General features: G+C 37.6%; 1 protein-coding gene across 5 annotated transcripts; it reads right to left on the reverse strand.

Moving 5' to 3' along the window:
* Positions 1 to 923: 923 nt before the first annotated feature.
* NEK5 (NIMA related kinase 5) lies at positions 924 to 27,629 on the reverse strand. 5 transcript variants are annotated; one of them, XM_071551984.1, is made up of 23 exons: positions 27,481 to 27,629; positions 26,377 to 26,515; positions 24,606 to 24,702; positions 22,832 to 22,929; positions 20,808 to 20,891; positions 20,630 to 20,700; positions 18,967 to 19,053; positions 17,767 to 17,821; positions 15,586 to 15,786; positions 15,419 to 15,500; positions 14,562 to 14,698; positions 11,431 to 11,624; positions 10,076 to 10,142; positions 9,617 to 9,736; positions 8,593 to 8,676; positions 8,389 to 8,493; positions 7,699 to 7,779; positions 6,831 to 6,899; positions 5,904 to 6,027; positions 5,588 to 5,719; positions 4,401 to 4,538; positions 2,765 to 2,879; positions 924 to 2,363 (listed from the first exon to the last, which is right to left on the reverse strand). In XM_071551984.1, the coding sequence occupies exons 2-23, from the start codon at positions 26,491 to 26,493 to the stop codon at positions 2,165 to 2,167; spliced, it is 2,457 nt and encodes an 818-aa protein (XP_071408085.1). In that variant the 5' UTR covers positions 26,494 to 26,515; positions 27,481 to 27,629; the 3' UTR covers positions 924 to 2,164. The 5 variants fall into 5 exon arrangements, with proteins under 5 accessions (XP_071408085.1, XP_071408094.1, XP_071408103.1 ...); XM_071551993.1 differs by lacking the exon at positions 26,377 to 26,515; XM_071552022.1 differs by lacking the exon at positions 2,765 to 2,879 and having other exon boundaries at positions 2,206 to 2,363.
* Between the last annotated feature and the right edge of the window lie 246 nt (positions 27,630 to 27,875).

Here is a 27,875-nt window from a genome sequence, read left to right on the forward strand (position 1 = left end):
ATTAGAGGGCATAATTAAATGCTATTCAAACATGAATGGTAAAGCTCTAAACTACTGCCTATTATAAAACTGAGAGCAGTACAAACTATATAGTCAAGAATTGGACATCTGCTTTTGTATTAAAATGGAAAAAAACATACAGTCCTTTTTTGAGCCATCAAAGCTATATTTTATATTGTAGCAATCTAAGAGACGTGCAAAACTTCAACTTAGCAGATGTCTGCTGTAGATACAATACAGCAGAGAGGAGATAGTCTAGGAGGTTCCTGGGCTGTGTGGAAGGTAACTTCCTGACAGAGCTGGTCAGTGAGCCAGCCAGGGGTGGTGCCCTGCTGGACCTGCTATTTGTGAACAGAGAAGGACTGGTGAGTGATGTGATGGTTGGAGGCCATTTTGGGCACAGTGATCATGAAATGATAAGAGCTTTAAATTCTGAGATAAGGAATGGGGTCATCAGAACTGGCAGCTTGGACTTCTGGAGGGCAGTCCTTGGCCTGTTCAGGAGCCTGGTTGACACAGTCCCTTGGCAGTCCTGAAGAGCAGAGGAATCCTGGAAGGCTGGACATTCTTCAAGAAGGAAATCCTAAAGGTGTGGGAGCAGGCTGTCCCTAGGAACCAAAAGATAAGCTGGCAGGGAAGAAAACCAGCCTGTCTGGAACTCAGAAAAAGAAGGAGAGTTTATGACCTTTGGAAGAAGGAGCAGACAACTCAGGATTGCTACAAGGATGTCATGAGGTTATTCAGGGAGAAAATTAGACATGTCAAAGCCCAACTAGAACTTAATTTGGCCTCTACTGTAAAAGACAATGGAAATGTTTCTTTAAATACATCAGCAAGAAAATGAAGGCTAAGGAGAATCTCTGTCCTTTATTGTATGTGGAGGGAAGCATAGGGATGAAGGATAAGACTGAAACACTTACTATCTTCTTTGCCTCAGTCTTTTAAGTGTAAGACCAGTTGTTCTCTGCATGTCCAGCCCTCTGAGCTGAAAGACAGGGACAGGAAGCAGAATGAAGCTCCCAAAATCCACATAGAAATGGTAAGCAACCTTCTACACCACTTAGACCTGCACAAGTCTGTGGGGACAGGTGGAATTTACCCAAGGGTACTGAGGGAATGAACTGGTTAAAGTCCTCACCAAGCTGCTTTCCATCATTCAGTAGCAGTCCTAACCAGGAAAGTCCCAGTTGACAGTAAGTTGGCAAATGTGACATTCATCAACAAGAAAGGCTGGAAGGAGGATCTAGGGAACTACAGGCCTGATAGTCTGACCTCAGTACTGGGGAAGGTCATGGAACAGATCATCCTGAGTGCCATCACACCTCATATACAGGACCACCAGGGGATCAAACCAGGCAACATGGATTTGTGAAAGGTAGGTCTTGCTTGACCAACCTGATCTCCTTCTGTGACAAGGTGACCCACTTAGTGGATGAGGGAAAGACTCTGGATGTTGTCTATCTGGGCTTTAGTCAAGTATTTGACACCATTTCCCACAGTATGCTCTTGGAAAAACTGGCTGCCCATGGATTGTAAGGGCTCGGTTAAAACCCATCTGGATGGTTGGGTCAAGAGGGTGGTGGTGAATGGAGTTACATCCAGTTGGCATCCGGTCACCACTGGTGTCCCTGCGGCTCAGTACTGGGGCTAGTTCTGTTTAATATCTTTATTGATGATTTGTACGAAAGCTATACTAGTAGTACACAGAGATTATGAAAAGCTGGAAGAGATTCTTAAAACAAGGAGTTGAATGAGCTAGGGAAATAAAATATACAAACTAGGAGACATTCTTACATGATACAAAAATGGCTCAACTGAGTATGCAATCAGAAATTGGCTCAAGCAAGAGTTGTCAGAGATGTCCAGGTAGTTTATAATAATAGATGAAAGCACATTTCAATCTGGACAAGGATTTTTCAACATTCAGACATCTGAAAAGTAGCCTGATTTTTTTTCTTTCAAACAAAATAATAACAGCCTTCTATTAATTTTAATTGAGCATTAAGCACTGTTAAAAAGCAGTAGGTTTACTTGGCATTTAAGCCAAGCTATCCTTACATTTTGTCACTGATGTGGCTGAATTTTCAAGCTAGTTAAAATTTTGTGACAGTTCTAAGTAGCTCTTGCTTCCTGGTTGCCTTTTTGATTATATGTTAACATTAAATCACCCATGATTATTTTCTAAATCAGCATCAGATTTTCCAAGTAGTTTGTGAGGTAAACTCATCTTTTCTTCATCGGTTTGACCTTTATTTATTGAAAAGATGGGCAAATCCATGGTTCTCTCTGCTGGAGAAGTTGTCAATTTTTCCAGAGATGCCTCCAGCTCATGTCTGAGTTCATCTTCAGAATCTTCAAAATTTCTGCAAAGTAAAACAAAATAAGTATATTAATTAAGTCAATATAAATTTGTTCCAAAACTGTCTCCTTTCAAGGTGTTTAAGATTTGTTTTAAACCCTTTACAAAGAATATACAATCAACACATATAAAGTGAAGGGTTTCTTCTCTCTGTGAGATTAATTTACCTGTATTTATAAGGCAAGAGAAAGGATATAATATTTCTGCACAACGTAATTTTTAATGATAGCATTGGCTATGACACATCAAATTACAGAATTAAAAGCTAAATTAGCCAACTTCACGAGTAAGTTTTTTCATTTATAAATTTAAAAGAACACAAGAAAAGGCTTTAGGCAATGCAGCCTGTTGTTTCATGAAAACTGATCAGTTGTCTGGCTTTTCATTCTGATGTGCTTGACTTACGTGTCTTCATCATCTGATCTTGGCTCAAGTCTGCCTTCATCAACAGTAAAAGCAGAGTATGTTTCTGAATCATTTTTCTTGTTTTCCTTTGGAGGCAACAGAGTTAATGTCCCTTCTGGAAAGGAAGAGGAACTTTCCTTCAGTTGTGTAATGGAAAACTAAAAGTATGTGTAAAGTAATAGCAAATAAGTAAATGCTTGAATTGTTTCATTGTTGTTCAAATCACAATAATGGAATAATATGCCTCTGGTATTCTTGATCATGTGTTTTAGTCAGTGGTTTGTAACTTCTCCTTCATGGAACATAGTGTGTTTGTAGATTATAAGTAAAGAACTAACAAAGTGAAGTAAAAAAAAGCAATCTGATGTTATTAGGTTTAAGTTGCCCATATAGTGATCTCTATTTTCAGTCGAAAACTTAGGGGAATAGTGTTTAGGAAAGTCTGAAAATAGCTACTTAGATGTAGCTATGGATACCTAAAAATGCTTCCTTCCCAAATCTGAAGGGCAACCCTAACCTGAAGGTTGTCACTTTAGTATAAAGGATAAAATTGTGCGTGTGATCCAACAGCAACCTGTCCATTTGGGTTGCACTGTACTCCACAATGTCAGCTTGAGTAAAAGGGCAGAACTGGGTATTGAGAGAGTGCCATATTTTAATAAATGTGATGGATAAAAACAACAGCAATTAAAATATTCATGTGACTTACTATTCTTTAATCCTATGAACTGCTAACATTAGTGAAAAGTGGATTGAATTTTAATGTGGTGTGTTCCTTTTTTTTTTAATGCTTAAGCAATAAAGCTATTCTTAGGAGAGGGATTTAGCTAGCACAATTAGCTGGTTTTGCCCTCAAGATGGGGCAGGTTTTAAAGAGCTTGTTATGCTACGAGAAAAAAGGGTTCATGAGGCATAATTAGCAGGAAAAGGTTGACTGCACTGTTGCAAATTAAAGATATTTTTGATAATACATTAAAATTGTTGAAACTTGGAATGTACAGTTTACTTGCTCAAAAGTCCTGTCATCCAGTTATACAGTAGATTGGCATTTGTGCATAAACCCACAGTCTCCAGTTACATATACGGTTTTTTTCTGTGGAAAATACTCTGGCTTTTTTGGCAAGAACTTTGATGAAAAGTAATTGTCATTTTTAAAATAGTCTGTTACTTTAGAAAGGTGTGTTGCAGTATGAGTGGTTTTGAATTAATTTCAGTGTCAGCTGTATCAGCATGGACCATGTTGTTAAGTGTCACCATGTACTAAAATTTACAGCTGTTCTACAGAAACACAAGTGTTTGTAACCTTAGCAGTTGCACAGGCTAGATCCAGGTTTGTGGTACCTGACAACTTGCTGGCAGTAGTTGCTTATCTCCATCTGCTGAAGCAGACGAAAGAATTACACATGAAAGTAAGAGATAGTAAACAGAGCTTGCCACTTTCCCTCCTGTTGAAAACAGCAACATCCTGAAAGAGGCCTTTCAATGCCTCAGGACAGAGCAGAGGCTCTGCCCATGTTTGTCTAGTTTGCCAGCTGCTTCCAGATGTTGGTTCTCATCACAGACCCCCTGCCAATGGTAGAGGAAATAATGCACTAAAGAAAGACATGCAGAATGTACAGTAAAAACAACATGCTACCCCTTTCTTCTTCAAGACAGATAATGGAATCATTAGACAACTCTGCTTCTGCTAAGATGTTCAGGAGTGTCTCTGGTGGTGTTTGTTTCCACTGCTTCCTGCTTTCTGGCATGTCTTCAGGCAGAATAGCATGGTCAGCTGAAGAACAGAAAGGTTCTCAGGTCACTAAAGCATGACTGTATCTTGGCACTGTCTTTTGTCAGATTCAAAGTTTCTAGTCTTGACACTGATTTCTTACTTTTGTGTAGTACTAGAACCTATATATTTTTCTTCCTTTATGGAATACTCCTGAATTTTTTATAAGTACTTGATCTGATTGATATAATAGAGAAGAATAGTCTAACGCCAGTTTTAAAGCTCAAGGAACTGCTTATTAAGCCTGGAATAGACAAGTGCAGCTTCATTGAGCAGTTCTTTCTGTGAAACTTGCTAGCTTTTGGGAGCTGAAAAAGCTTCAGAGAGGTTCCTGTTTCTTTTGTGTCCTATGGTCTTTCATCTAAGGCAGAATGAACAAAAAGTGGTATATTAATAACAATATGCTTTGTCTTCACTGTCCATGCAAACTCTCCAGGTTACTTTTTATGTATCTGAGGAGTTTGGATCACGCTGAAATGCTGGAAGAGTTCCTTGTTTGCAACAACCAGCCACTGGAGATACCTGTCTGCCTGGGAATACATGCACTAGCACTGTAAGAAGCCTAGCAATTAGTCTCTTAAATGGAGCATCACCACAGCCACTCCTAGGTGAGCTTGCACTTGTGACTGGGTAGCACCACCACTGCGTGTAGGGGGAAAACAGAGCTCCACCACACCCGTGGTGAAAGTTAGCAACTCACTGCCCTAGTTCTTGTGTGTCACCAGCTCGAGGCCCGAGAAAATGGTGTTGATTAGCTGCATAGACTGGCCTTTTTAGCCATTGTTGCCCAGGCCATAAAGTGATTCATAAAAAGGCAGCGATCTTAACATGTATGAGCAACACAATATGATTGCAACATTAGAGAAAAGAGTGATGACTGCATTCGGTGCCTTAACATGTACAATAACCTCTGTTTTTGTGAAGTCCTGCAGTGAAAAGCCTGCCAGACCATATGAACATTCAGGTATGGATTTGTTTTGGCAAAAGTCTCTAAGTAGTCTGGCTGAATTTTTGCAGCTCCCTACTTTCACTGAAAGCCAAAACTTTCTTACCAAGTTCATTTTCAGCCATAGTAGGACATACAGATGTGACATCAGCATCAGCTAAAAAATTCAGTAGTGTCTGAGGAGCTCCAGTTTGCCAATGTTTTCTGGGTGGTTTTGTATCATCTTTGTCATTAGACTCTTAAGAGGAATTAAAAAAGGAGGCAAAGTTATTTCATGTTTTTTTTGAAAGTAGATATCAATGTCATTATAATATTATGTGACATAATGAGAGAAGTCATCAGATAAACTTGCTATGGGCTGGAGTTACTGGATTTACCTAACTCCTATGTAATTTTCAGGATTAATACTCATCAAGAAATACCTGTTTGGTATCCAAACAGTTCTTCCAAAGCTCTGTCTGTATGATTTTCATAAACTTCCACCAATTTCTCCTTAAGATTCTTACCATCCACAACAGTTAAGGTCTCACTGAGTTTATCTAGTACCTGAAAAAATAATAGGTTACTCTGGAGACAGAAAAAAATATGGTATAATAACTAATCCCTCCTTAATTTACTGTTTGCCAGCCAACCTAATGCATGCACAGGAAAATTGTGTAACAACAATTGAAGGAGCAGAACTCAAAAGTCACATTGTAATTTGTGTATCAGGGGGCTGCATGGCGCTCTCCAGAGATGTGAAAAAGCAGAATGGCAAAATAGTTCTTTATAAATTAAAAACAGAGATAAGAGAAATATATTTTCTATGTAACTGCTAGAAATATTTTCTAAAAATCTGATATACTAATACAAATCTGAATAGGTAGGTACTCCATGTTGATTAGCCTCAAATGTAATTTTAATAAATGAAATCACATAATGTTGTCTGTAGTCTCATTTATACTTTTTATAAATAACAGCTGGTTCATATCAATATTATTCTTGCTTTGTGATACAATACCAGTGAAAAGAAAGAGAAATGCTCCAAAATAATTTAAAGGTCAGATTTGGCATTTGCAGACTAACTCAATTTTTAAACAAGTTCTTCCTCTCAAGCCCAATTTATGAAATACAAATATCTGCCATCCTTAATCTTTTACCATGATTGATCCAGATATCACCCAATTGTCTTAAAAGCAATTATCGTCTTTAAGAAGTTCAGATATATGCAACATGTCAACAAATCCTCAAGAGGAAGCTTCATTTTAACAAAGGTAGAGGATGACAGTAATGGAAACAAATCTTAGATTATGGAGCTGTCATAGTTTCAGGTAAGTAATGTGAATGCTTTCAATATAACCACAATGTACCTCTGCTTTTTGAATGCTGTCTTCCTCAGGAACACAAACATCTAAATTAACTTCAAACTTTACTCCTCCCTAAAGAAAATTCACACACATCATTAATTTAGGTTATTAAATAAAAATAATTAAAAGTGCACTGTTTACATGGAACTACAAACTTGAAAATTATTTTATATTGAAAATGACTCTCATTCAACAATATTTTCCTTTTATTTAACAATATCAAAGTTGAACAAATTAGACAAAAATAGACTTCCCTAAATACAGATTATTTTATTGCACTGATTCTTTGAAATTACTTCATCAACTTTTGATTTAAAAGAAGTAGTTTCATTCAAATCCTTGTGTTACACAGAGGTGGTTCTTACAGCTGGTTTTCAACCAGTGTTAGAAGTTGAATACTGTACTGCTTCCATGCAATATTTCATAAAAGACTTTTAGTCCACTTCACAATGATCTTATGATCAGAAACCTTTCTGATATCTTTTGTGCTTTTCCATTCAATTCTCATCTCCTTCTATAATTTAAAAAGCACTATAAAGAATAAACTTTTATAACAAAATGTTTAAAAATTAGCAGCCTACTAGACTTCACCTAAACTTTGAATAAGCATGAGTTACCATGCAGTAATACACTTTGATATAAAGGAGGGTAGGTAGGGATTGCTTACTATGTAGAAATATCTAAAGAGAGTCTCCCTCAAATGGTCAAAAAAGCTCATTTATTTTCTTAGTGATTCTATCTTCTCATATAAATTTCAACCAACAGTAGACTAGTTCTCTAAATTGACTCAAATAACTTGATTTCCAGAGCTACCATGATCTGAAATGTACAGACAAAAGAAGAAAGAGGAAAAAATAATAAGTATGGATACCTTTCTGTTATGTTTCTTTTCTAAGAGTTTTTGGCCTTGCCTATCCTGGAGTTGGACTTGTTTAAAGTTGTCTTCTATGTTCTGGAAGGAAAGAAAAAATCCCAGTTTAAAATATATTCTTGGTAACCAGAATATGTGTACAAACCTGTAAAGAAAGAGACTTTTTTAAGTAGCGAATATAGTCACTAATTTTTTTGTACATCTATCTGTAAGACTATTCAATTCATTGCCAATTCTGGATTATCTGGCAAAAAGAAAAAAAAATCTTGCATAAAGTGCAAAGCTCTGATTTTTCAAAAAACCCTGATTTTATGTCCACAAGTAAAGAATACATCTTTTGTTTTTTCATGATCACATGCAAGATGAATCAGGCTCATTTCATTCTGGAAAACTTTGGAAGTGATGAAAATCTAGATTTTAGTGGAAAAGAAACATACCACAAAAAGATATTTAGTACAAGTACATTCTAATATTTAGAGGTGAAAAAGAATTACCCAAACAAGTCAGGACTCAGCCAAAGAAACTTTCTAGGTTATTCAGGATGGGAACCTAGGGACACTTTCACATACAGTGCAAGCATAAGGTGAGATTTAAGCTTTATCCTTTTTCAGATTTGTCATACAGAATGAATCAAATACCATGAAGGACTTGCTTAGAAAGTTCTGTTTGGAAGGAGATGTTATTGATAACCTGAAGTGATTCTTCTCCTCTTCCAGATGTACCCTTGTTTTCATCCTGGTGCTCAGCCTTCTCTTGCCTCACAAGATAGGTTTTATCCTGTATGTTTTGATTCTCCTAGGGAATATTTTTAGAAAATATTCAATTTCTAATTAAGTGTTCTAGCATAAAAAAGAAGAAGTAAATGTGAGTGCCTGTATGTTTGATCTATGTTACCTGGAGTATCCCTGCTCTAAACCTGAATTCTTTTATATCGCTGTGGTATTCTTCACGAATTTTCTGCAATTGTTTCAGATACTCCTGTTAAAGAACAGTAAAGTAGAACATATATGTATTACAAATACATACAAAAATTACACTAGCTAAACAAAATATTCTATCAAATTATGTATACAAAAGAAAAAAGGGATCAGTGCCCTGTATTGACAATTTTAAAGAATGCTTGATACTTTCTACTAGAGGACATTTTGGGATTAAAACTCTTCTAGACTTTAAGTCTTCCAGACTGTTTCAGGCTTTTCTGTAGAATTATGTCTAAACTAGCTAAGAATAACCTAAGGACTGTCTGTGTAATGATGCTAAGGCTACAAACCAAGAATAGAGGACTAGAAATTATGAGGACAAAAAAATGATGTAATATTTGTGGTATGGCAATTTGCTACCTATAACAAAATGAACTCTGGTAACATTTTCCTGGAGAACCTCCAATGTTCCTATGCTTTGGGGCAAAAACTTCAAATTTGACCGAAATATAATTTTTCTGTTAAGGACATCTCTGTTACTGTTTATATAAGAGTCTATCCCAATATGCCCATGATACAAATAGACAAATGTGTATTATTTTTTTCATTTTTATTACAGACTTTGTGGAATTAAACAGCAACAGTTTCTGAAGAATGTGTAAGTGATGAGTATGTTCTTATTCTAAAGTCTGACGGTTATGTAAAAGTTAATATATTCATATTTATTGTGACATTTTTTAATAAATCAAAGATAGAAAGATTAAATGAATTTACATATCATCACATAAGAAAGAAGTATCAGTTTGTTTCCTCTGTCACCCAAGAGCAAAACGGGAAAAGTACATTGTTTCTCTATAAAAACATGGGAAAAGAATGGAAAGGAATCAGTGATGTAAAAGAGAATCTCATGAAAAAGAATCAATTCATATGCAAAGAATACCACTATCACAGAATGTAAGAAGACAGCTTTAAGCAGCTAAAGAAGAGATTATATTTACCAGTTCTTTCATTTCATTCTTTCTAGAAATGTCCTGCTGATGGTTTTTGAGATGCTCTTCCTTTTTTTTCTGCTGAGGTACTTGGTCATGACATGGGTCAGCAGAGGATGGTCGTAGGCCCTATGGAGGGACAAATAAATCACAGGGCACAGCGACTGTCATATAGAATCCCTTCCTTCCATGCTCCCTCAAGTCACTCTCCCTGTTCCACTGAAGAATGCAGTAAGGCAAGTGTACATTTTTGGAGAAAAAATTTACAGGAGAATTTTACATTGTTCCAATTTTGTATTAGAAAATAAAGCCTCAAGATGAGTGTTGCAGAGCAGATCAGGGAATTCACTAGAGCAAAACCTTCTACTTGTCAGTTTTGGTTTTCATGTTACAAAGACATCAGTTCATCTTTGGATTTTCATTCATTTCTTTTTGCAGATTTTATTCTGTGATTCACTATTTACTTACCAGCTGTTTTTCCACTTTAATCTTGTACTGTTGAGCTTCAAAACGCCTTTGAAGAAATTCTGCAGTCCTGGGAGAAGAAACTGATGTTCATACACTACATTTTATTTCACAAACTCTGCTACTTTCTGCACAAATAATTCTCTGTAGGTTCTATCACATATGACAAACAGAACTCTCTTGGTACTACATAAATATATAAATATGGATAAATATGGCACAACAGTAAAATAAAACATATTGTCTTCAGGTGTGTCCCTTCCTATCACTTCAGTCACATTAGCCTTTGAAGAGTGCAGCAAAGTCCTTCTCCACCTTTTATTTGTTAAATGGCATGTGAAAGTGTTAATGAAAACAAAATTGATTTCCATGATCCTCAAAATGAATGAAAATTGTCAGAATGGAGGTTTTATATTTAGCAACATTTTATTGTCTTTCTCCCCTAATTCTATCAGTTTGACTTTCTATTTGTGTAGATTCTAATTTTTACTTTGCTCTTTGATATGAAATAACCACCAGTCACTTGTAAGCTTCCTGTTTTCTATTTATTTCATTTTCCCCCTCCAGAATACACTTGTACCACAGGGAGCCAAACTGAATTGGCTTTGTCCTTATATAGGACACCAGAAACTCAGGTCAGAAAAGACATTATAAATCTAATGATCCTTAACTGAAACACCCTACACAATGTTGTCATTGACTGGAAGTTAATGATTCAGTCAACCTTAAAGGAAAGCTTTGAAAATAGGCTTTATTAAAACTCTCTTTCTCAAGGTTTTCAAAGTTCATGCACACCTAAAATGGCCAGTCACAGAATGGACAGGCAATCTCCTAAGTAATGGAAAGGTTTTAGCTCTACTTTGTAAGAGAAAGTCTTTGAAGTAAATATTCTGCTGGAGAAAGGGTCTTTATATCTGAAACAGAAATATAAGCTCTGCAGGAAAAAAAAATCATTTTCATGGCTTGCCTCTCACTCCTGTTCCCTCCTGTGCAGAACTGCTTTTGATCTTTGTGTTGTTTTGATCCTGGTGTGAAGGAATTACAGTGTTTATCCTCGATATAATCAGAAAGTCTACAAGAAACCTGTGTTTTACTTCTCACCCAATAAAAGACTGGGCTGAGATTTGGGAAACATTTTGAAAATGAAGTGTCAAACCTCAGGCCAATACATTCAGGAGGAATTCTGCGCAAACAGAAACAGGAATTGTGTTGTTGTGTAACAAACTTATAAAAACAAACAAACAAATAATCAAAGGCGAAGCAGAGAGGGAAGTCTATTAAATGAGCTATTCCAGTGTTACCTACTCAGGAAGGCTGATAGCTCAAAATATGCAAGACAGTGATGGAATGAAAATTACCAGTCAAGTGGTGGAGGTGCAGCTTGCCCTTTTACTTTACAGTATTCTTCAACTCTTTGGCTGATTTGAGACAGGTCATCAGGTGCATTAGCTTTCCTCTGCAAGTTGTCAAGCTGCTCATAGTAATGTCCATAATGGCCACATACTCTAATACTTTCTGCCCTTTCTGTCATTTTAAATCTGGAGGTTTGTGGCTGAAAATATAATAAATTATGTTAAATTTACCTGTTCTTATTTGTAACAGTACAAATTTGAGTTCACTTCCTATCCTCCCCACTCTGAGCTGCACAGTAACAGAGGCTGTCTACAGTATAGTTAGTGCAAGTTTTCCAAATCCTTTAACATATAACCCAGAAACTTCCTGACTCCCCAGGGCTTATGTAATCTTACCATTGTCTTCTCCTTTTCCCCTGTTCCATCAGCTCCTGTCATTAAGCAGCAGCCCATATTGTTGTGCAAGTCAGTCAGCATGGGGATTTGTACTCTGTAGTGTCATTGCCCTAGAGTCACTTCATTGTTCTGAAGCCTAAAACACTGAATTATTGCCAGAAGAGTCTCTTCTTGACATGTGGTAACAAGGGGAACCTAGGATACAGTTTTGGGCAGCATTGATTGCTGCTTTCAGGGGAGCACTGCGCTTCTTCATTTCACATCTCTTTGATTATGTGCCTGCAGGAGTTTGGCTTTCATTTCTCAAAGTCCTTACTGTGATGAAACAACCTTGTATTTCTCCTTTGTGACAAGACTGTCATTTCCATTTCTCATAAGAACAATGGAGAGATCATCAACCCAGCTGCCACTGCATGATATGTGTGGTCAGACATCCACAAAATTTTCCACGGTGGGAGACTACGTGGCACATGAGAGAAATGCTGAATTTTGCTTATTTTCTTACATAAATATAAAAGCATCTAAGTATCCATTCCACAGATGGCAAATACTTTAAATACCTGTTTTCCTTCTTAGAAACACCGAAAATAGGCTCATGTACCTATGGTATACTCCAGATTACTGTAAAATATAAATTCATATCTGCATAAGGAGGAAATTTTCAGTTGTCAATAAAGTTCCCAAGGAAGATGCAACCTCAAAAAGTGTTTATCTCATTCCTCATTGAAGTTTTACAGTATAGTATCCAGAAGCATGGCAATCCCAGGCAACAGGAAGAACAAATCATGGCATCTAAATAAATGTCAGAGGATTGAGAAGTGTGACTAGTGAAGCAGGAATCAGGAAGTCTTGCTTCACCAACTCAGTAACATTCTACAACAAAATTACTGGCTTGGTAGACAACGGAAGACCACTGGATATTTCCTACCAATCAATTGCCTTCAGGGAGGCTTTTGACATGATCTGCATAAGATTGTCGTATAGAAGCTGATGAAGTATAGGCTGGATGGGCAAGCAGTGAAACTGATTGAAAACTGGCTGAATGCCCATGCCATGAGAGTGGTAATTGAAGTATGAAGCCCAGTAACTAGCAGTGCACCCCAGAGATCGACACTGGGTCCAATCCTGTCTAACATACTCACTAATTATTCAAATTGTGGGGGATACTGGGGCAAAGTGTACCCTCTATAAGTTTGCTGATAACACCAAACTGGGAGGAGTGGCTGATACACCAGAGGGTTGTGCTGCTCTCCAGAGGGACCACAACAGGCTAGATAAATGGGATGACAGAAACTTCATGGAGTTCAACAATGGGAAGTGCAAAGTCCTACACTATGCACCAGTACATGCTGGGGGCCACCCAGCTAGGAAGCAGCATGGCAGAAAAGAACCTGGGGGGCCTTGTGGACACCAAGTTGACCATGAGCCAACAATGTGCCCTTACTACAAAGAAGGTGAATGATACCCTGGCCTGCATTAGACAAAGTATCTCCAGCAAGTCAAGGGAGGTGGTCTTTCCTCTCTACTCAGCACTAGTGAGCCCACACTTGGAGTGCTGTGTCTTGCTCTGAGCTCTCCAGTACGAGACAGAGGGACACATTAGAAGTTCAATGAAGGGTGACAAAAATGATTAAGGGACTAGAGCATTTCTCCAGGAAAGGCTGAAAGAGCTCAGACTTTAGCCTGGAGAAGGCTCAGTTGAGATCTTATTAATATTTACACAGGAAGTTCCCTCCAAACGTTCAGGAAACACTTTCTAACCTCAACCATTCCATGATTCTGTGAATCCTGAAGCAATGTGTTCAAGGTATCACACAATGCAAGTATCCCTGCAAGCTTTTTGTTTCATTTGGTCATCAAAAGAATGTGGGAACATTCCCAGTGCAGGTCAAAATAGTGTGAACAAAATTCTGCCTTTGATGACACCAGTACATAGTGAAAGGAAACTTAACTTTTCTAACTTAATCCATCTCTGGACTTGCATTGGATATGCACAAATACAACTAAGTCCTATATTCTGCACAGGGCCAGTATTATGCATAGGTAGTGTAAATGACTGCACGATGGAAGCAGTCCTGGAAATTCCATGTTCCCTGTCATCAGTTAAGCTACTGTAACTGCAATGGGCAGATTTGGAAGCTCCTAGATCCTAAATGTGTCGTGCTTATGTTCACCAGCATCCCAGGCAGCATTGCAAGCTCTTGAAGAAAAGTACAAAAGTGTGAAGTGATTCCAAGTACGAGGCTGTACAAAACAAACAGCTGATATTCTGCCTGGGGAAACAAGGAGGTGGAAAATGAGTGACAGACACAAGTGGTTGTGAAAAAGTGGAGTTTGCATTTGGTCAGTAATAAGTGTCTGAGACAAAGGCAGTGAGCACTAGTGGTTTTGCCCATGAATATGCTCTCAGAAGAGCTGAAGTAATAGGATCGGTGTATTTGCTTCTATAAAAAAATTGCAATCACAGAGATTATTTACCTTTGTGCAAACATTAGTGCAAAGCATGCTTGACTCCTTTTGTTACAAAGGACCATAGCAAAGCAGCCTAAATTCAGTGTTTTGCACTTAGACTATCAAAAACACCCCTTCTGAGGCATTAGGAGTGTTGAACTGTCTCTACTGACTTAGTGTAGGCATTAAGTGTAAGCTAAATTTAATACATCTTAATGAAGACTTTTTAAAGAGCAGATATTTGCCTTCTGAAGATGAATATATATAATGAGAATGTGGATGCACAATACCTGAAAAATGGGCTGTTTCCCTCTTGAAGGAGGTTTCCATTCATTTCTGTGAAATAATTCTTGTTTCTTGACACACATTGCCATTCCAGATTTCAGAGAAGCTTGGTCCTCAACTCCTGTTTTCTGAAGTTTATATGCTTTTTAATGGTAAGAGATTAAAAAGTTACATTCTGTGCTCTCTACATGATTAATGATCATGTGATTGCAAACCATAGCAGGGTGCCTACGCCAAACAGGGACAGGCTGGGCCAACAAACACCCCTTACATCCTTTCATCATCATCACCACCATCACCATACTTTACACCTCCTAAGCATTCTGCTTTTCGTTCTTAGAATGACATGCTTTTGAAAACATGATAAGTTATGTTCACATAAAGTGCATCTTACCGATTAGTTTTGCAAAGCCCAATGAATAAAAGGCAGAGCTCTATGGTGCTGATTTCATGATAGTACCAAGAACAGAACACAGGAGATCTGATTCATAGGCTCAGTTTTCATTGGAGGATAGCTGTCTACCTGTTTAAACATTCCCTTTCTAAACCTCGCCCTCAGTGTTCCACAAATCACTAGGCAATGCTGTAGTACTTGTGAAATTTGACTAATGTTTCCTATGGCAACTTTTCTATCTGAATGTTGCTAATGAGCTGGTCTTTTTCTGAAAAGAGTTGTCTTTTTCTGATCAGGACAGCAATGACCTGTCTGGGTGAATGGTTCTGCTGTTGCAGTTCTCACCTCTATTTATTTTTAACTTTGTGAAAATCTTGTATATGAATGTGGAATAAAGACTTCTGGGGAAAGTTACAGCCATCACTTATATTGTAACTAACAAATGTTACTGTAGAACAGTATTATTACCTTGTATCCACCTGGCTCCAGATTGTGATGCTGAAGGTCTTTCCCTATGTATCACAGTGTGACTGAATTCTTCCTGTTTCATCTATCAGAAAGAAAGTATCTGATAGGACTGTTTATACTCCTCTGATACATATTTTCTCTTAGTAAGCAACAGTACAGGCACTGACCTCAGGCGGCAAATACTTGAGAACAACTTTCTGCAAGAAGGGCTTCCTTAGAATAGAATTGATGGATGGTCGATCTCTTGGTGATATTTTAAACAACTGGGAAATTAATATCCTCAGATCATATGAATACTTGGGAGACACTGGGTGAAAATGTCCTCTGCAAATCTTCAGCACCAGCTTGTGCAAACTATTGCCTTCAAACTTAATCAATGAAAACAGTAAAAAGGGGACAGTGAGTACTAGTGGTTGGGAATGATGTACTAGACACCCCAGCTTGAAAAAAAGTACTTGCTGACACAATAGGAGAATCATAGAATAGTTTGGGTTGGAAGGGACTCAAAGATTGTCTAGCTCCAACTCTCTTGCCATGGGTAGGGATGCCAAGCATTAGACCAGGTTGCCCAGAATCCCATCCAGCCTGGTCTTAAACACCTCCAGGACTTCCCTGGGCAACCTGTTCCAGTCTCACCACGCTCCGAGTAAAGAATTTCTTCCTAATATCTAAGTTTACTTTCTTTCAGTTTAAAGCCATTCTCCCTTTTCCTATCACTACATGTTCTTGTAAAAAGTCACTCTCCAGCTCCAAGTCTCCCCAGAGACTTCTCTTCTCCAGGTTGAACAGCCTCAAGTCTCTCAACCTGTCTTCATAGGAAAGATATTCCAGCCCATTGTTCATATTCATGGCTCACCTCTGGACTCATTCCAAAAGGTCCACCTCCTTCTTATGTTGGGGGCTCCAGAGCTGGATGCAGTACTCTGGGTGGAGTTTAATGAGAGTGAGTAGAGGGGGAGAAGTCCTGTGCTATGCAATCCTTTCACAAATCCTTTCTTTCTAACTGCAGAAAATTAATATAACCACTCTCTGATTGTATTTTCTGGTAATGTTCTCCCTGTTTCAGCTGCGCAGCTCAAATGGTACAATAGCTTTTGTACCTGGAAGAGTTTTATTCATACTCTGCCATCATGCAGTAACAGAGAAGCAATTTTTCCAGGAAAAAACCATAATTTATTTTGCCAAAAGCTGTTTGACAGAGACCTGCATATACAGTGTCTCCACATCGTTGACCTTCAAAACTTCACTTCATACAACAGTCTCTCAGGAACAAAGATACAACCATGATTTTTTTAGCAACTGATGCCAATCAGATAAGTCCCCTCAGTTCACTAGATCTTTTAAAAGGCCATTATCAATGTAGTTTTTAGGGCCTTAGACAGGTGAAAATAATTTTGAAAGTAAATTCTTTCCAAACTTACCATTTTATTTACATGACTACTCTGAAGGTGGTATTACCAAAAATTGCCTTAGCTTCACTTGCATTTCCTGTCTACATCTGTATTGAGTTCCTGCGTTCACAGTGAAAAGTGGGCAACAATACAGACTAAACAATTTAATATTTATATGAAGCATTATTGTTTTCTCACTACGTGAAATCTGAACTTTTCCTTAGCAGTATTGCCCTTGCTCTTAGCTCAGCACCACTGCTCTCCCCATCACTGCTACTCTATCTTCTCCCACATCCAAGCTCAGCAAAACGTCAACTTCTGATGGGCCCAAGAAACTGATGCTTTTTCTGTTGTCAAGGTTAGTTTCTGCTGTGTTTCCTTCTTTACATAATATTTAACAGTCTGAGGATTATCTGAGGCTTAGATCAGGCTGAGCACAACAAAATTTCCTGAACATACTATCTCAGTTATTTTCTAACATGACTGTGCTTTCAAATAAAGCAAAACAAAAGCTTTAGGAAAACACTTCTGGGGACAAATTGCTTTCTGGAGAAATGTGGGTTTAAAATTCTTTATCAAGTATAGATCAATATTTTCAAATACCAATGAGTACAATTATATGCCTAAGCCTAACCCTGAAGTCTGGCTTTAATTATTTCCATTGTTCATCCGCCTTTTGAAAAAGTTTAGTACATTTTAAAGAGTAAATATATCTTCAAAGTGTGTATACACACATGCAAATAGGTAAGTTACAGGAATACAACATAATGCATTTTATTATGCACTAAACAGACACAATATGAAAGAATAAACACTAGCAGTCATTTTTAAATGTCGATAAATTAGCTGAAAATAATTCTAGTAGCTAACTATAGATACTATTATTACTACAGGTTTTCCAAGCTGTCCACTGTATTTTTTGATAGTATGATTATGATCTGATTGTAGAGTACTTACAGGATGCTTTAGTGCACACAGCTCATAAAGCACACAGCCAAGAGACCAAATATCTCTGTGAACAAAAAGTAATTAAAGTTTCAGTGAAAAGTCTATAATATTTTCATACCAATGATCAGTCTCTCTTCTCAACTCTCAAATTTATTATCATTCTTCTATCACAGATTAATATTGGTGCAACCTGCATTTTTTTCTTAAGATCCACAGAAAAGAACAACTAGAAATTTCTTGTTTAGTTGTGGCACCAATGTTTCTATGATACCTAACTAGGTATTATAATTGTAATTGGAAAAGGCATATGACTCAAAGAAAGTCTGCTTAATATTTCTAGCAGCATGAAGGACAAGGGAGTACTCTTGTGTGAATGTCACCTCAGAGCTGAGATGTTAGTCTGGGCTCCAGCACATTTGGTGTTGATCACATCCCCCATACAGAAGGAGGTCTAGACCACTCAGCTCCTGACTTCACAGTGCTTCTCATCTGGTATTTTGTATTAAACCTGAGTGAGCCCTTGCAATTCTCAGACCTATATGTCTTTTATGCAGATGGCTGCTACAAATTTCCAAAACAGACATCATAGCAGCTTTCATTTTAGTGTATTTTTATAAATGTAAATGAGTGTATCAAAAATTAATAAACTTGGAACTGGAAAGATTCGTTTGTAATTAAATGTTGGAAAAAAGACAGAAGCAGATAAAGCAAAGGGGGGAAAAATCTGGTTTACATTTACCACCACTACTAACAAGAGGTATTAAAAGAGACTTGATAGTGCAAGTAATTTCACAAAACCCCCAAAATATAATTATGTTAAGCCTGAAGATTAATCACAGCAAAGTCATGATTGCTATATTCTGGATACTGTGAGTTAAAATGCTGCTGAAATTATTGTATACAATGATGCACCTAATTATTGTACACAAATCAGAGAAATCAACTGGCTTGGAAAAGAACTCTGACATTGAGTCAAACCTTTGACCTAACACCACCTTGCCAACTAAACCATGGCAGTAAGTGTCACATCCAGTCTCTTCTTAAATGCTTCCAGGGATGATGACAAAATACAAAACTTCACAAGGAGTGACACATGAAATTCCTAGTGCCCTGTGCAAATACTGATTTACACCATGATAATACTAAAACAAGTTCTTTCATGCCTGCACATCCCCCACACAAGTGTATGAAGGAAAGACAGAGACTTACGTTTTGTTGTTATAAGGCCGATTTTCACAGATCTCGGGTGATAGGTAGTAGGGAGTCCCTACACAGGTATGGGCAAACTCCATAGTACTGATCAAACACAATGAACAAAAAGGCTTACACACTGAAAAAGTTTACAAGCAATTTAGCTAGAGACTTCTCTGCCCCGCGTTAAAAGCCTGTGGGGGACATCATTTCTGCTCTGCAAAGAGTTGAATAAGGGAACATCCCATGAAAAATTGCAATATTTCCCAGTTCTGTGTAAAAAGGACCCACTATTCTAGTAACAGAGAGTGTTTGCACTTCAATGGAAAGCACAGGAATTCCCTATACTTATCTCAATTTGTGAACCTTTTTTTTTTCTTTCTTCTGTCCAGCTGAGGAGGGGAGTGACACCAGACCTGGCATCCAAACAGTGTCAACTCACCACAGAAACTTAATTTTCTAGTTACATGAGGAAAAGTACTATTGAGCTCTAATTATATTGTATAAGGCTACTAAATAATTTTTTTAATGTCTATACTTGAACATTCAGATTCTGAGGTTTACTTCCCGTCTGCTGTGTACTATTCTGCTGTATAGGAGGAATCCTTAAAGCAATTATCCCCAGAACACTTCAGAAGGTAGACACTTTCCACATAAGTAGTTTACATGCTCAGAGTTGGGGCACTGAGAGTAGGTCTGTGCTTCACAAAAGAAACACGCCACAAAGGCATGAGAGCTGGCAGAGACTGCAGCTAGAACAGCCAGATGGCATATCCCTGGAGATGAGCAGGCTTGGATCAAGCTGCTAACCAAACAGGCTAACCCAGTGTGCTCCAGCTCTTCAGCAAGAATTCCTAGCTTTGATACACCACTGAAATTGAATGTTATGTAGCAACTAAGAAGGACTAACAGTAGAAGGACAAACCGAAAAATGGTCACCAAAGGAAATTACCTTTCCACGCAATACCTAGTTAAACTGTAGACCTTCTTTGTCGTGATATACTCTCAAAGATAATCAAGAAGCACAAAAAGAGATCAAATTTAAACATTTTACTGTTGTTAGCATGCCCCCTGGCATGTTTTGGCCACACGTGGCCACTACATAGGACAGGTCAACCTTGTTCCCAAAGTCAGTAAAGATAAGGCTGCTCCTTTCGGGAGAAAAGAGATTAGCCATAGAGATGCAAGCCATGCCATGCTATGCTCTCAGGCCCAGTAGGTGGTTCTGGATGTTTTTAAAAAATTAATATAGGCTTAGTCTTGGAGGACACACAAAGAAAATCTGTACAAACTCTCTTCTTATATTCTTTCTTCAGTTTTTAATGTTCTTCATTTTGGTTTTATGAGGCAACGAAAGTTATTATCAACAGCTGCACAAACAGGAGCTGTGCCTCCAGAATCTCTTTACAGAAGTTCCACAGAGAATAGGTAAGACAGTGGCTTCTCCACCCTATGTCCTACAACTAATGGAAATCCAGTTACTAGGATAGATACATCTGTGGTTCCATGCAGGATGGCGTGTTTTAGGGCAACAGGGGAAAAAAAAAAAGTAGTGTCAGGCCTTTTGTATCCCAGAGCTCTTGAACAAGACAATCCACAAACAATTTGCACATTCAGGTTGCATTCTGAGCGTTCGCAAGCAATCCTGTTTGGTCACAGACTAATGAAAATCAGTGCTTACCTGTTCAACTCTCTTGCTATGCCAAAGTCCCCAAGTTTTGCTACCTTTCCATTATTGCTAAGAAAAATGTTCTGCAAATAAAAACAAAACTGGTGTGTGAAAACAGAACATGGCAGAGCTTCTTAAGCACATTTTTCACAGCACAAAATAATTCCTTCTTCAGTACCAGTTTTACTACCTGTGTTTTTACATCTCTGTGTAAAATCTTCTGGTCATGAATATGCTTCAAACCCAAGGAGATCTGCACAAACCAACAGAGGATCTGCAGGGAAAATGAAAGGAAACAGATACCTATGAATTTGTGTGATTCTAATGTCCAATGAAGTATCTTGCTGAAATATATAAAATAAAGACAACAACAAAATCTAAAATCATAGAACATATATAATGTAAAATATTAAAAAATATTTTTAAAATTAATGCCATAGACTTTTCCTTTCCAATTATTTCTATCACAAAACTAAATGGAAATAGATACCCACTCCACTTCCCTTACCACATTGAGTTTTCACTGACTGTGTACATGAACAATGGCTGAAGAATCATGCCAAAGGACAGTAAGAATACTAGATGTTTATTTAGAAATGAGGGAGTTCAAATAAAAACTAAAACAGAATTAGGAAGAGTCTTCCCAAGTCAGTGAGGGAAATCATACCACCCACTTACAATATTTATAGTAATACTGAATGTGGTCCAGGAAAACAAAAAAAAGATGATGGACTAAAATGTGGTGAAAAAAGGCAGCTACAAAGAAACTTACATAATGAGTAAGCACACAGACTTACCCTTTATCCTTGACCCAGTACAGCTTTTAAACACATATTTAACTTCAAATATACATGTCTTCTTGAATAAGGGCCTTTGTACTTAATTCAGAAACAGAATTAAAATGTTCTTTTATGCATCTCTATTTAGAAAAATTCATGGACATGAAAGATTTGAATTAAAGTAATAATCTTCTATTTATTAGCACTTCATAATAAGTAGAAGATTTCCTGAATAGGGCTGATGCCACAAATTAGGCATTGTTAGGCATGCATTTGAAAATATAAAGACATTTTAACAATGGCATGTTAAATTGGGAAATTTGCTTTCTTTTCTTGATTGGCAGTTGTATCCTTAGTTTCTATAATCCATTCTTCTGTCTGGACTTCCTTTGCCTTTCTTTGGATATATATTATTCTGTGTCATTGTCAAGGGATTTGTGTGTGCTGGTTATTTCTTTAGTGTTTTATGAACTATGGGTTTGTCCTTTCTTTATTTTCTCTCATGTTCTCTCTACTTCCAGTATGACTCCCAGTAGGATCTTAAAATTCATTATTACTGAACCGTGAATTCACTTTCAACTGACTTCTGCACTGAATTCCTCTTTTCCAACTAAAGTAAAAAGAAAAGTCACAATACTTCTTTTTTTCTTCACTTCTAAGCTTTAGAGTATATTTTCACTAACAGGTTGGATATTATCTATCTGGTGTCTAAGTAAAATTCCTTTGTACTTGCAAAAGACTACACATGATTAGATAATCACAGTGTTCAGAACACTAATTCCAATACATAAGAGAAATTTTCCTCCAGAAATCTAAGAGTCAGGGGGGAAAAAAAAAAGAAAAAAAGGAATAAGAAAGGAATAGCAGAAAGTTCTATTTCTGTGAATTGCAATACTTATCATACTCACCTATTTACAAAATAAAATATATATGAACAAAGTCTAAAACCAGTCAGATCTGGCCTCATTGCTCTGCACTGTTTTAACAATTTAACAGGCATCAGAGAAGTATTGACCCAAATGAAATAAACGAGAGATTTATGGTGGACTTCAATATAAAGGAGGTTATGCCGTGATGACAAATAGCATACACAAATTAAGAATTTGTACAGAATATTCCCCCTTAATTTGAAAACAGTATTTAAAAGAAAGTCTTAATGGCTTAATAGATATACTGGTAATATAAAGAAAAAGTACATCCATGATGGAAGGAGCAGCAGGAAGAAGGAGGGATAAAAAATATCATCATACTGCTAATGAATTGATTTCAGATCTTAAAGCATGTGAAAACCAAACTCTTCCATTCCTACTAAACAGTTTTGTTTAAAAGTTCAATTATTTTAACAGGTCAGAAAAGAAACAGTAACCAGTACTGGGTAATTCAAACCACATGTTTTACATAATATGTCCTTTCCTCTAATGATAATTTCTTTCACCTGGTCCTCGTCAAAGAGCACTCCATGCTGCATATTTATCCGCTTCATTAAATCTCCACCATCACAGTATTCCATCACAATATACAGCTTGTTCTTTTCTGAAAGGAAAAGTATAATTTTTCCTTTATTCCTCATTAACACAGCAATAAATTATTTTATAAAGTCCTTCTTTCAAAATGTAGTAGTTAACCTCTACCTACTCCATTTCAAAGAGTAACTGAGAAAAAATGGACACTTCCAAGTGAAACTTGATACAAAACTAAGACGTGAAAATATATTTAAATGGAGATTCACCAAAATATTAAATACATGAAAAAACCCTCAAGAGGCTCTGTTGATAGAAAGACAGGTGGTCTTATAGGAATACTTAGCAGAATGCTTCATAGTTGAGGTCTTTTCCCAATAATAACTAAGTATGCAGTTAGCCTTAGGGAAAAGGTTAAAAGCAGACAGTGCCCAAATAGCAGAAATAAACAGCAGAGCCTGCTTAATATGGAAATTCACCCTATTTTTGCCCTCTGGGGTTCAGAAGACTATCTGATTTATATCTTTCCTAAAACATTTACAATCCTCATCACAAAAAAACATTTGAACATAAGCTGCAACTATAGCATTCATTACATAAAGTATTGCTTATGACAGATGTCAGCAGGAAAAATAAATATAGGGAATTAGCTTTTATGGTGAACAGACTTCCTTCTATCTCTTTCAGTCCTGAAGAAGTCTGTATCCTTGAGTGATACTTCAAATTATGTCTCAAAAAAAAAAGGTTAGTACAGCATTATGAGACTGATATTGGATCATTGAAAAGGCTATGCCATATTAAGGTTTGAAATACCAATACTGCTTTTATATTCCAGATGATGTGAGACATTTTCAGGTTTACTAATAGCTTGCATTACCTTTTAATGGTCTCTTTCTGTGCTTGCCTGTTTCATCTGTGTGTGTATTTATATGCATACATATGCATATATATTAGCATATATGTGCCTATGTATATATGATATATGTATCATATTCATATAATGCCATATGTATATGATGTGGATGCCACCCTGATGCCTGATCCCGCCAGACCTCAGAAGCTTAGCAGGGCCAGCCCCGGTTAGTACTTGGATGGGAGACCTCCTCAGAATACCGGGGACTATAGGTTTTAGTCCTGAGGACTTCACTGTCACTGTCCAAGCTTGCTCAGCCATGGTAGATGGACCTGAGTTAAAGGTGGGGCCAGTTCTGCACTTGCTGTGCCTCACCTAAGAAATCCACTGCGCAGGCTTGAAGGACACACTACATGGGGAGAGCCCTTCCCAAATCTTTGTTCACGAAGCCTAGCCATGATGATGATGGTAAACAAAATATGAGGAACATAAAGTTGGGTCTGATTAAATGATCATTCTATTTCTTGCCTATTTGGTCAGCTTTTTGTCCTATTTGATCAGCCTATTCCCTGCTACACTCAAAAGCTCTCTTCTATTAAAACACCCAGAAAGTTTTATTAAACTCTGGACTCCAATAGATCAAAGCTGAAGTTCAACTGATACAGTACAGACACCACAAGATGTAGGATTCATGCCACAGTAGCCACTCAAACACATGAAGAGGGCAACTGATGTCTGAATTTGATGCCTCAAGTCCATTTTTAGAAGTTGGAACCTGTTTCCACATTTAAGTAAGGGGTTAGGGACAGGGCTAAAGTTGGTCAATATTAACAATGTAGGTTTTTCTGCCTTCCACTCCTTTAATCATAAGTAAAACAGAAAAGTTAAAAGTAAACCTTGCAATGAAGCATAGAAGGTTACAATATTTGCATGCTTCATCTTGGCCAGAAGAATGACTTCTTTCTGAGAGGATTCTTTTTCTTTCACAGGCATCTACAAAGAATTAAGAAACTATACGCTAGCAATGATATATTTAACTCTTTTCAAACATTTTTACATGATTATAAAACTAGTCCCACAAATACAAAAATACTGTCTACCAAGGTGATATAGAAATATAAAATATATATACAATGTAAAATATAAATTAGCATTGAATGCTTGGAAATATCTTGGAACATTACTGAAGCCAAACCAAATTATGACATTTTACATACTTTAAAACTTTTTGCACAAATGTTTTTACTAAGGTAACTGATGAGTAAACTTCCATTAAGTATTTGAAGAACATAGGTCTTGATGATTCCATATTCCTACTATGAGTGATCTCAAAAGAATAAAGCAAAAAAGAAAAAAAGTCCTTCCTTTTATTGGTGTTACAAGTTCTTGCAACATTTTGAACAAACTCTTTGCCCTGTTACATTAAATGCATCATTTCTATTTGGTTCATTGTGATCACACTTTCATCAGTACTACTTCTTAAAAAATAATTTGTCTGTGTATCTATCCATCAAAATGTCCTCTTTTATTTATAAGAAGGTACTTATCCTCATTCTTAACAAATATTTTTGAAATATAATCCTCAAAGATTCAAAAATATACAGTGAGTAAAACACATTCTAACATATAAAACACATTAGGACTTCAAAGTAGAAATTTTCTGTATTCAGCTCCTGATTTTTGAATAAGTCAGATCCACAATAATACTTCATTAGCTCCCATTTTTCTGTTTTGTGAACCTTAATGTCTAAGACTGGAAATGAATGGGGTTTATTGGTCATGAAAATAGAGAGAAACTATTTCTTCATTTAGCTGTCATTACTAGCATATTAGTTTTTCTGAGTTTGAATCTGGAAGTTATACAACTCTTTCTAGAATTCATTCTTCTGAATATATTAGAAATTCACTAGTGTGGCCTACAATAACAGAAGACCTATCAAAAGCATGTAGGCACTCATCAAAATAAAACTCCTGTATTGAAAACAGAGATTTAATTGCCTTTCTGGAACTAGATATAGCAGTGGTATTTTTTGATACCTGAGCAAATGGCCCTAAGCTGCCTCTGCAGTGAATGGGAATAAAGAGAGTAGTTTTGTGGCCCAGTTCAGCTCTGTCTAAAACACATGTGAACAACAGCTTCCTAAAAGTATGGATTTCTCTTGTTCTCCTGGAAGGAGAGTATAGCCAAGCAGCTCAAATGCTGACAACAACAGAATGGAAATTTAAAATAAGATGAGATGAATCAAATTGCCATAAACACAAACGAGAATTGGAAAGAAGATCTTGTGAATTACTTATGTCTGAAAATATGGATGTAGAAAGGAAATTAAAAAGCTTAAGAAGTGTATCACAAAATTGTGATTTGTTATTTCAGTGGCAATGTTTTCACTGTAATTGAATTAAGAGTTATAAAATTTGCTTTAGGCAGTGTCACACAAGTATGTAAAGTTTTGAAAAGAAAAAATGCAGTAAAAAGTAGAGAATATCAAAATACATATTTTCTTTATGCTTGTAAAATACTAAATTAGCTGAGTACAGTCTTTGGAAAGTTTAGCTCTATATAATCAAGATGGAACTATAAAGGAGATAAAACATAAGCCAAGTTTGTACCCCAGCTAAACACAAGTAGCAAAATCTGGTAAATGTAATTCAGGTTTTTTGTTTTACCTTGGTTAAATTGATCTCTTTGATAACATATGGCTCATTATCCATTTTTCCTTTTGCCAAGAATATTTTGCCAAAGGATCCTTCTCCAATTTTTTTAATGATTTCGTATTTATCCATGATGACTTCGACTTAAGAGTGGCTAAAATAAAAAGTTCCCAAATTAGTACTGCAGTCAGTGCTGCAACATCTGAGTTAGTGTTGCTGAAACAGATACTACCTTTTAAGACAGTACTTTTTATCATTTTATTACTACTTTTTAACACATTTTTATTACTGCTGCTGCTTCTTCCCACAAATATCATCTCCTGGAAGTATTCAAATTATTTCGGATCTGAACTTTCAATAAGCAGCAAGCTTATGAGTGTCTTGTAAAGAAAATCTTAGTACACTCTAAAGGTAAACATGAGAAGAAAGTAGAGACTGCTATGTAAGATGAAAATGATTTTGAAAAGTGTAACTCATTATTTCCTGAAGTTAACAATACTGTGGAATTGTTCTTTCAATGGAAAAAAATAGCTTTAACCTATTTCATGTTGATTTAGTTTACACGAATGGGATCTAATGTTGGCAGCAAAATGAAAGGCCACTGCGTTTTGCAGGAGACCACGGCCAAGTGCAGTCAGGCATTAGCATTCATCTGGAAACATCTGTCAGGAATAGTAATGTCACTGAGTGCCCTGCAATGGTTCTACAAGCAAACTCGCCCACTTAAATATGAGCCAACACCACAAAACCGTTCTTATTAGTTGGCTTGAGTTTTAGGAAGGGAGATTTGCTCAGATACCAGCCATTCCCTGCCAGGCAGCCCAAGGAAGCTCTGCAACAGGCTCCCTCGGGAGCCCACATGGGCTCCATCACTGACGGTCACCGAGGTCCCTCCCCTCTGGAAGTGCAAGCAGAGACCTTCAGGCATTTATGATTTCGGTGTTTGTGTCAAAGCAGTCATAGGTGAGAGGCAGCCACTGGGGACAGATGTGCCTCTCCCTCCGACAGATGGGCCGAGCTGCCCCCGGGCAGGGGCGCGCCCCTCCCGCCCCGGCTGTCCTGCCGTCCCCATGGCGACGGGACGCGCTGGCGAATAATCCCTGCCGCTGCCTCCCTTACCTTTGGACCTGCTCAGCCCGGCTCGCCCCAGCCCGGCTCGCCTTGGCCCGGCTCGCCCCAGTCCCAGTCCCGGCAGCCGCCGGGGGCGCCGCGGGGGGACGCGGTACCTGCGAGCGCTCCGCTCCGTTCCGCCGCCTGCGGAGCCCGCACGGCCGGGAGGAGGAATAGGAGGAGGAGCAGCAGCCGGCCCCGGACTCCGCGCCCCCGCTGGAGGTGTGGCATTTGCAGCGCCCTTCGGGAGCGGCAGGAGCCTTAGTGACCTCACGCAAACCGCCCCTTCCACGACGAGCAACTTTTGGTGTGCATGGAGTAGCCCGAAAGGAAATCTCGAGTGCCTCAAGTTGAACCCTTGGTGGAAACTCATGTATGAGCCTGTGTGTTGTAACAGGGGAGGC

This window comes from Pithys albifrons, chromosome 1 (genome assembly GCF_047495875.1).
Source record: "Pithys albifrons albifrons isolate INPA30051 chromosome 1, PitAlb_v1, whole genome shotgun sequence".
NCBI classification, from domain to species: domain Eukaryota; kingdom Metazoa; phylum Chordata; class Aves; order Passeriformes; family Thamnophilidae; genus Pithys; species Pithys albifrons.

Bases quoted from the DNA above. Each gene is read 5' to 3' on its own strand.
- NEK5 (XM_071551984.1), bottom strand. From the start codon at position 26,493: ATGGATAAATACGAAATCATTAAAAAAATTGGAGAAGGATCCTTTGGC. The intron at 15,501-15,585 runs GTCAGTGCCTGT...TCTTTCTGATAG, and splicing joins TCAAGTATTTGCCGCCTGAG to ATGAAACAGGAAGAATTCAG. The intron at 6,028-6,830 runs GTACATTGTGGT...TTATTTTTTCAG, and splicing joins ACAGCATTCAAAAAGCAGAG to GTACTAGATAAACTCAGTGA.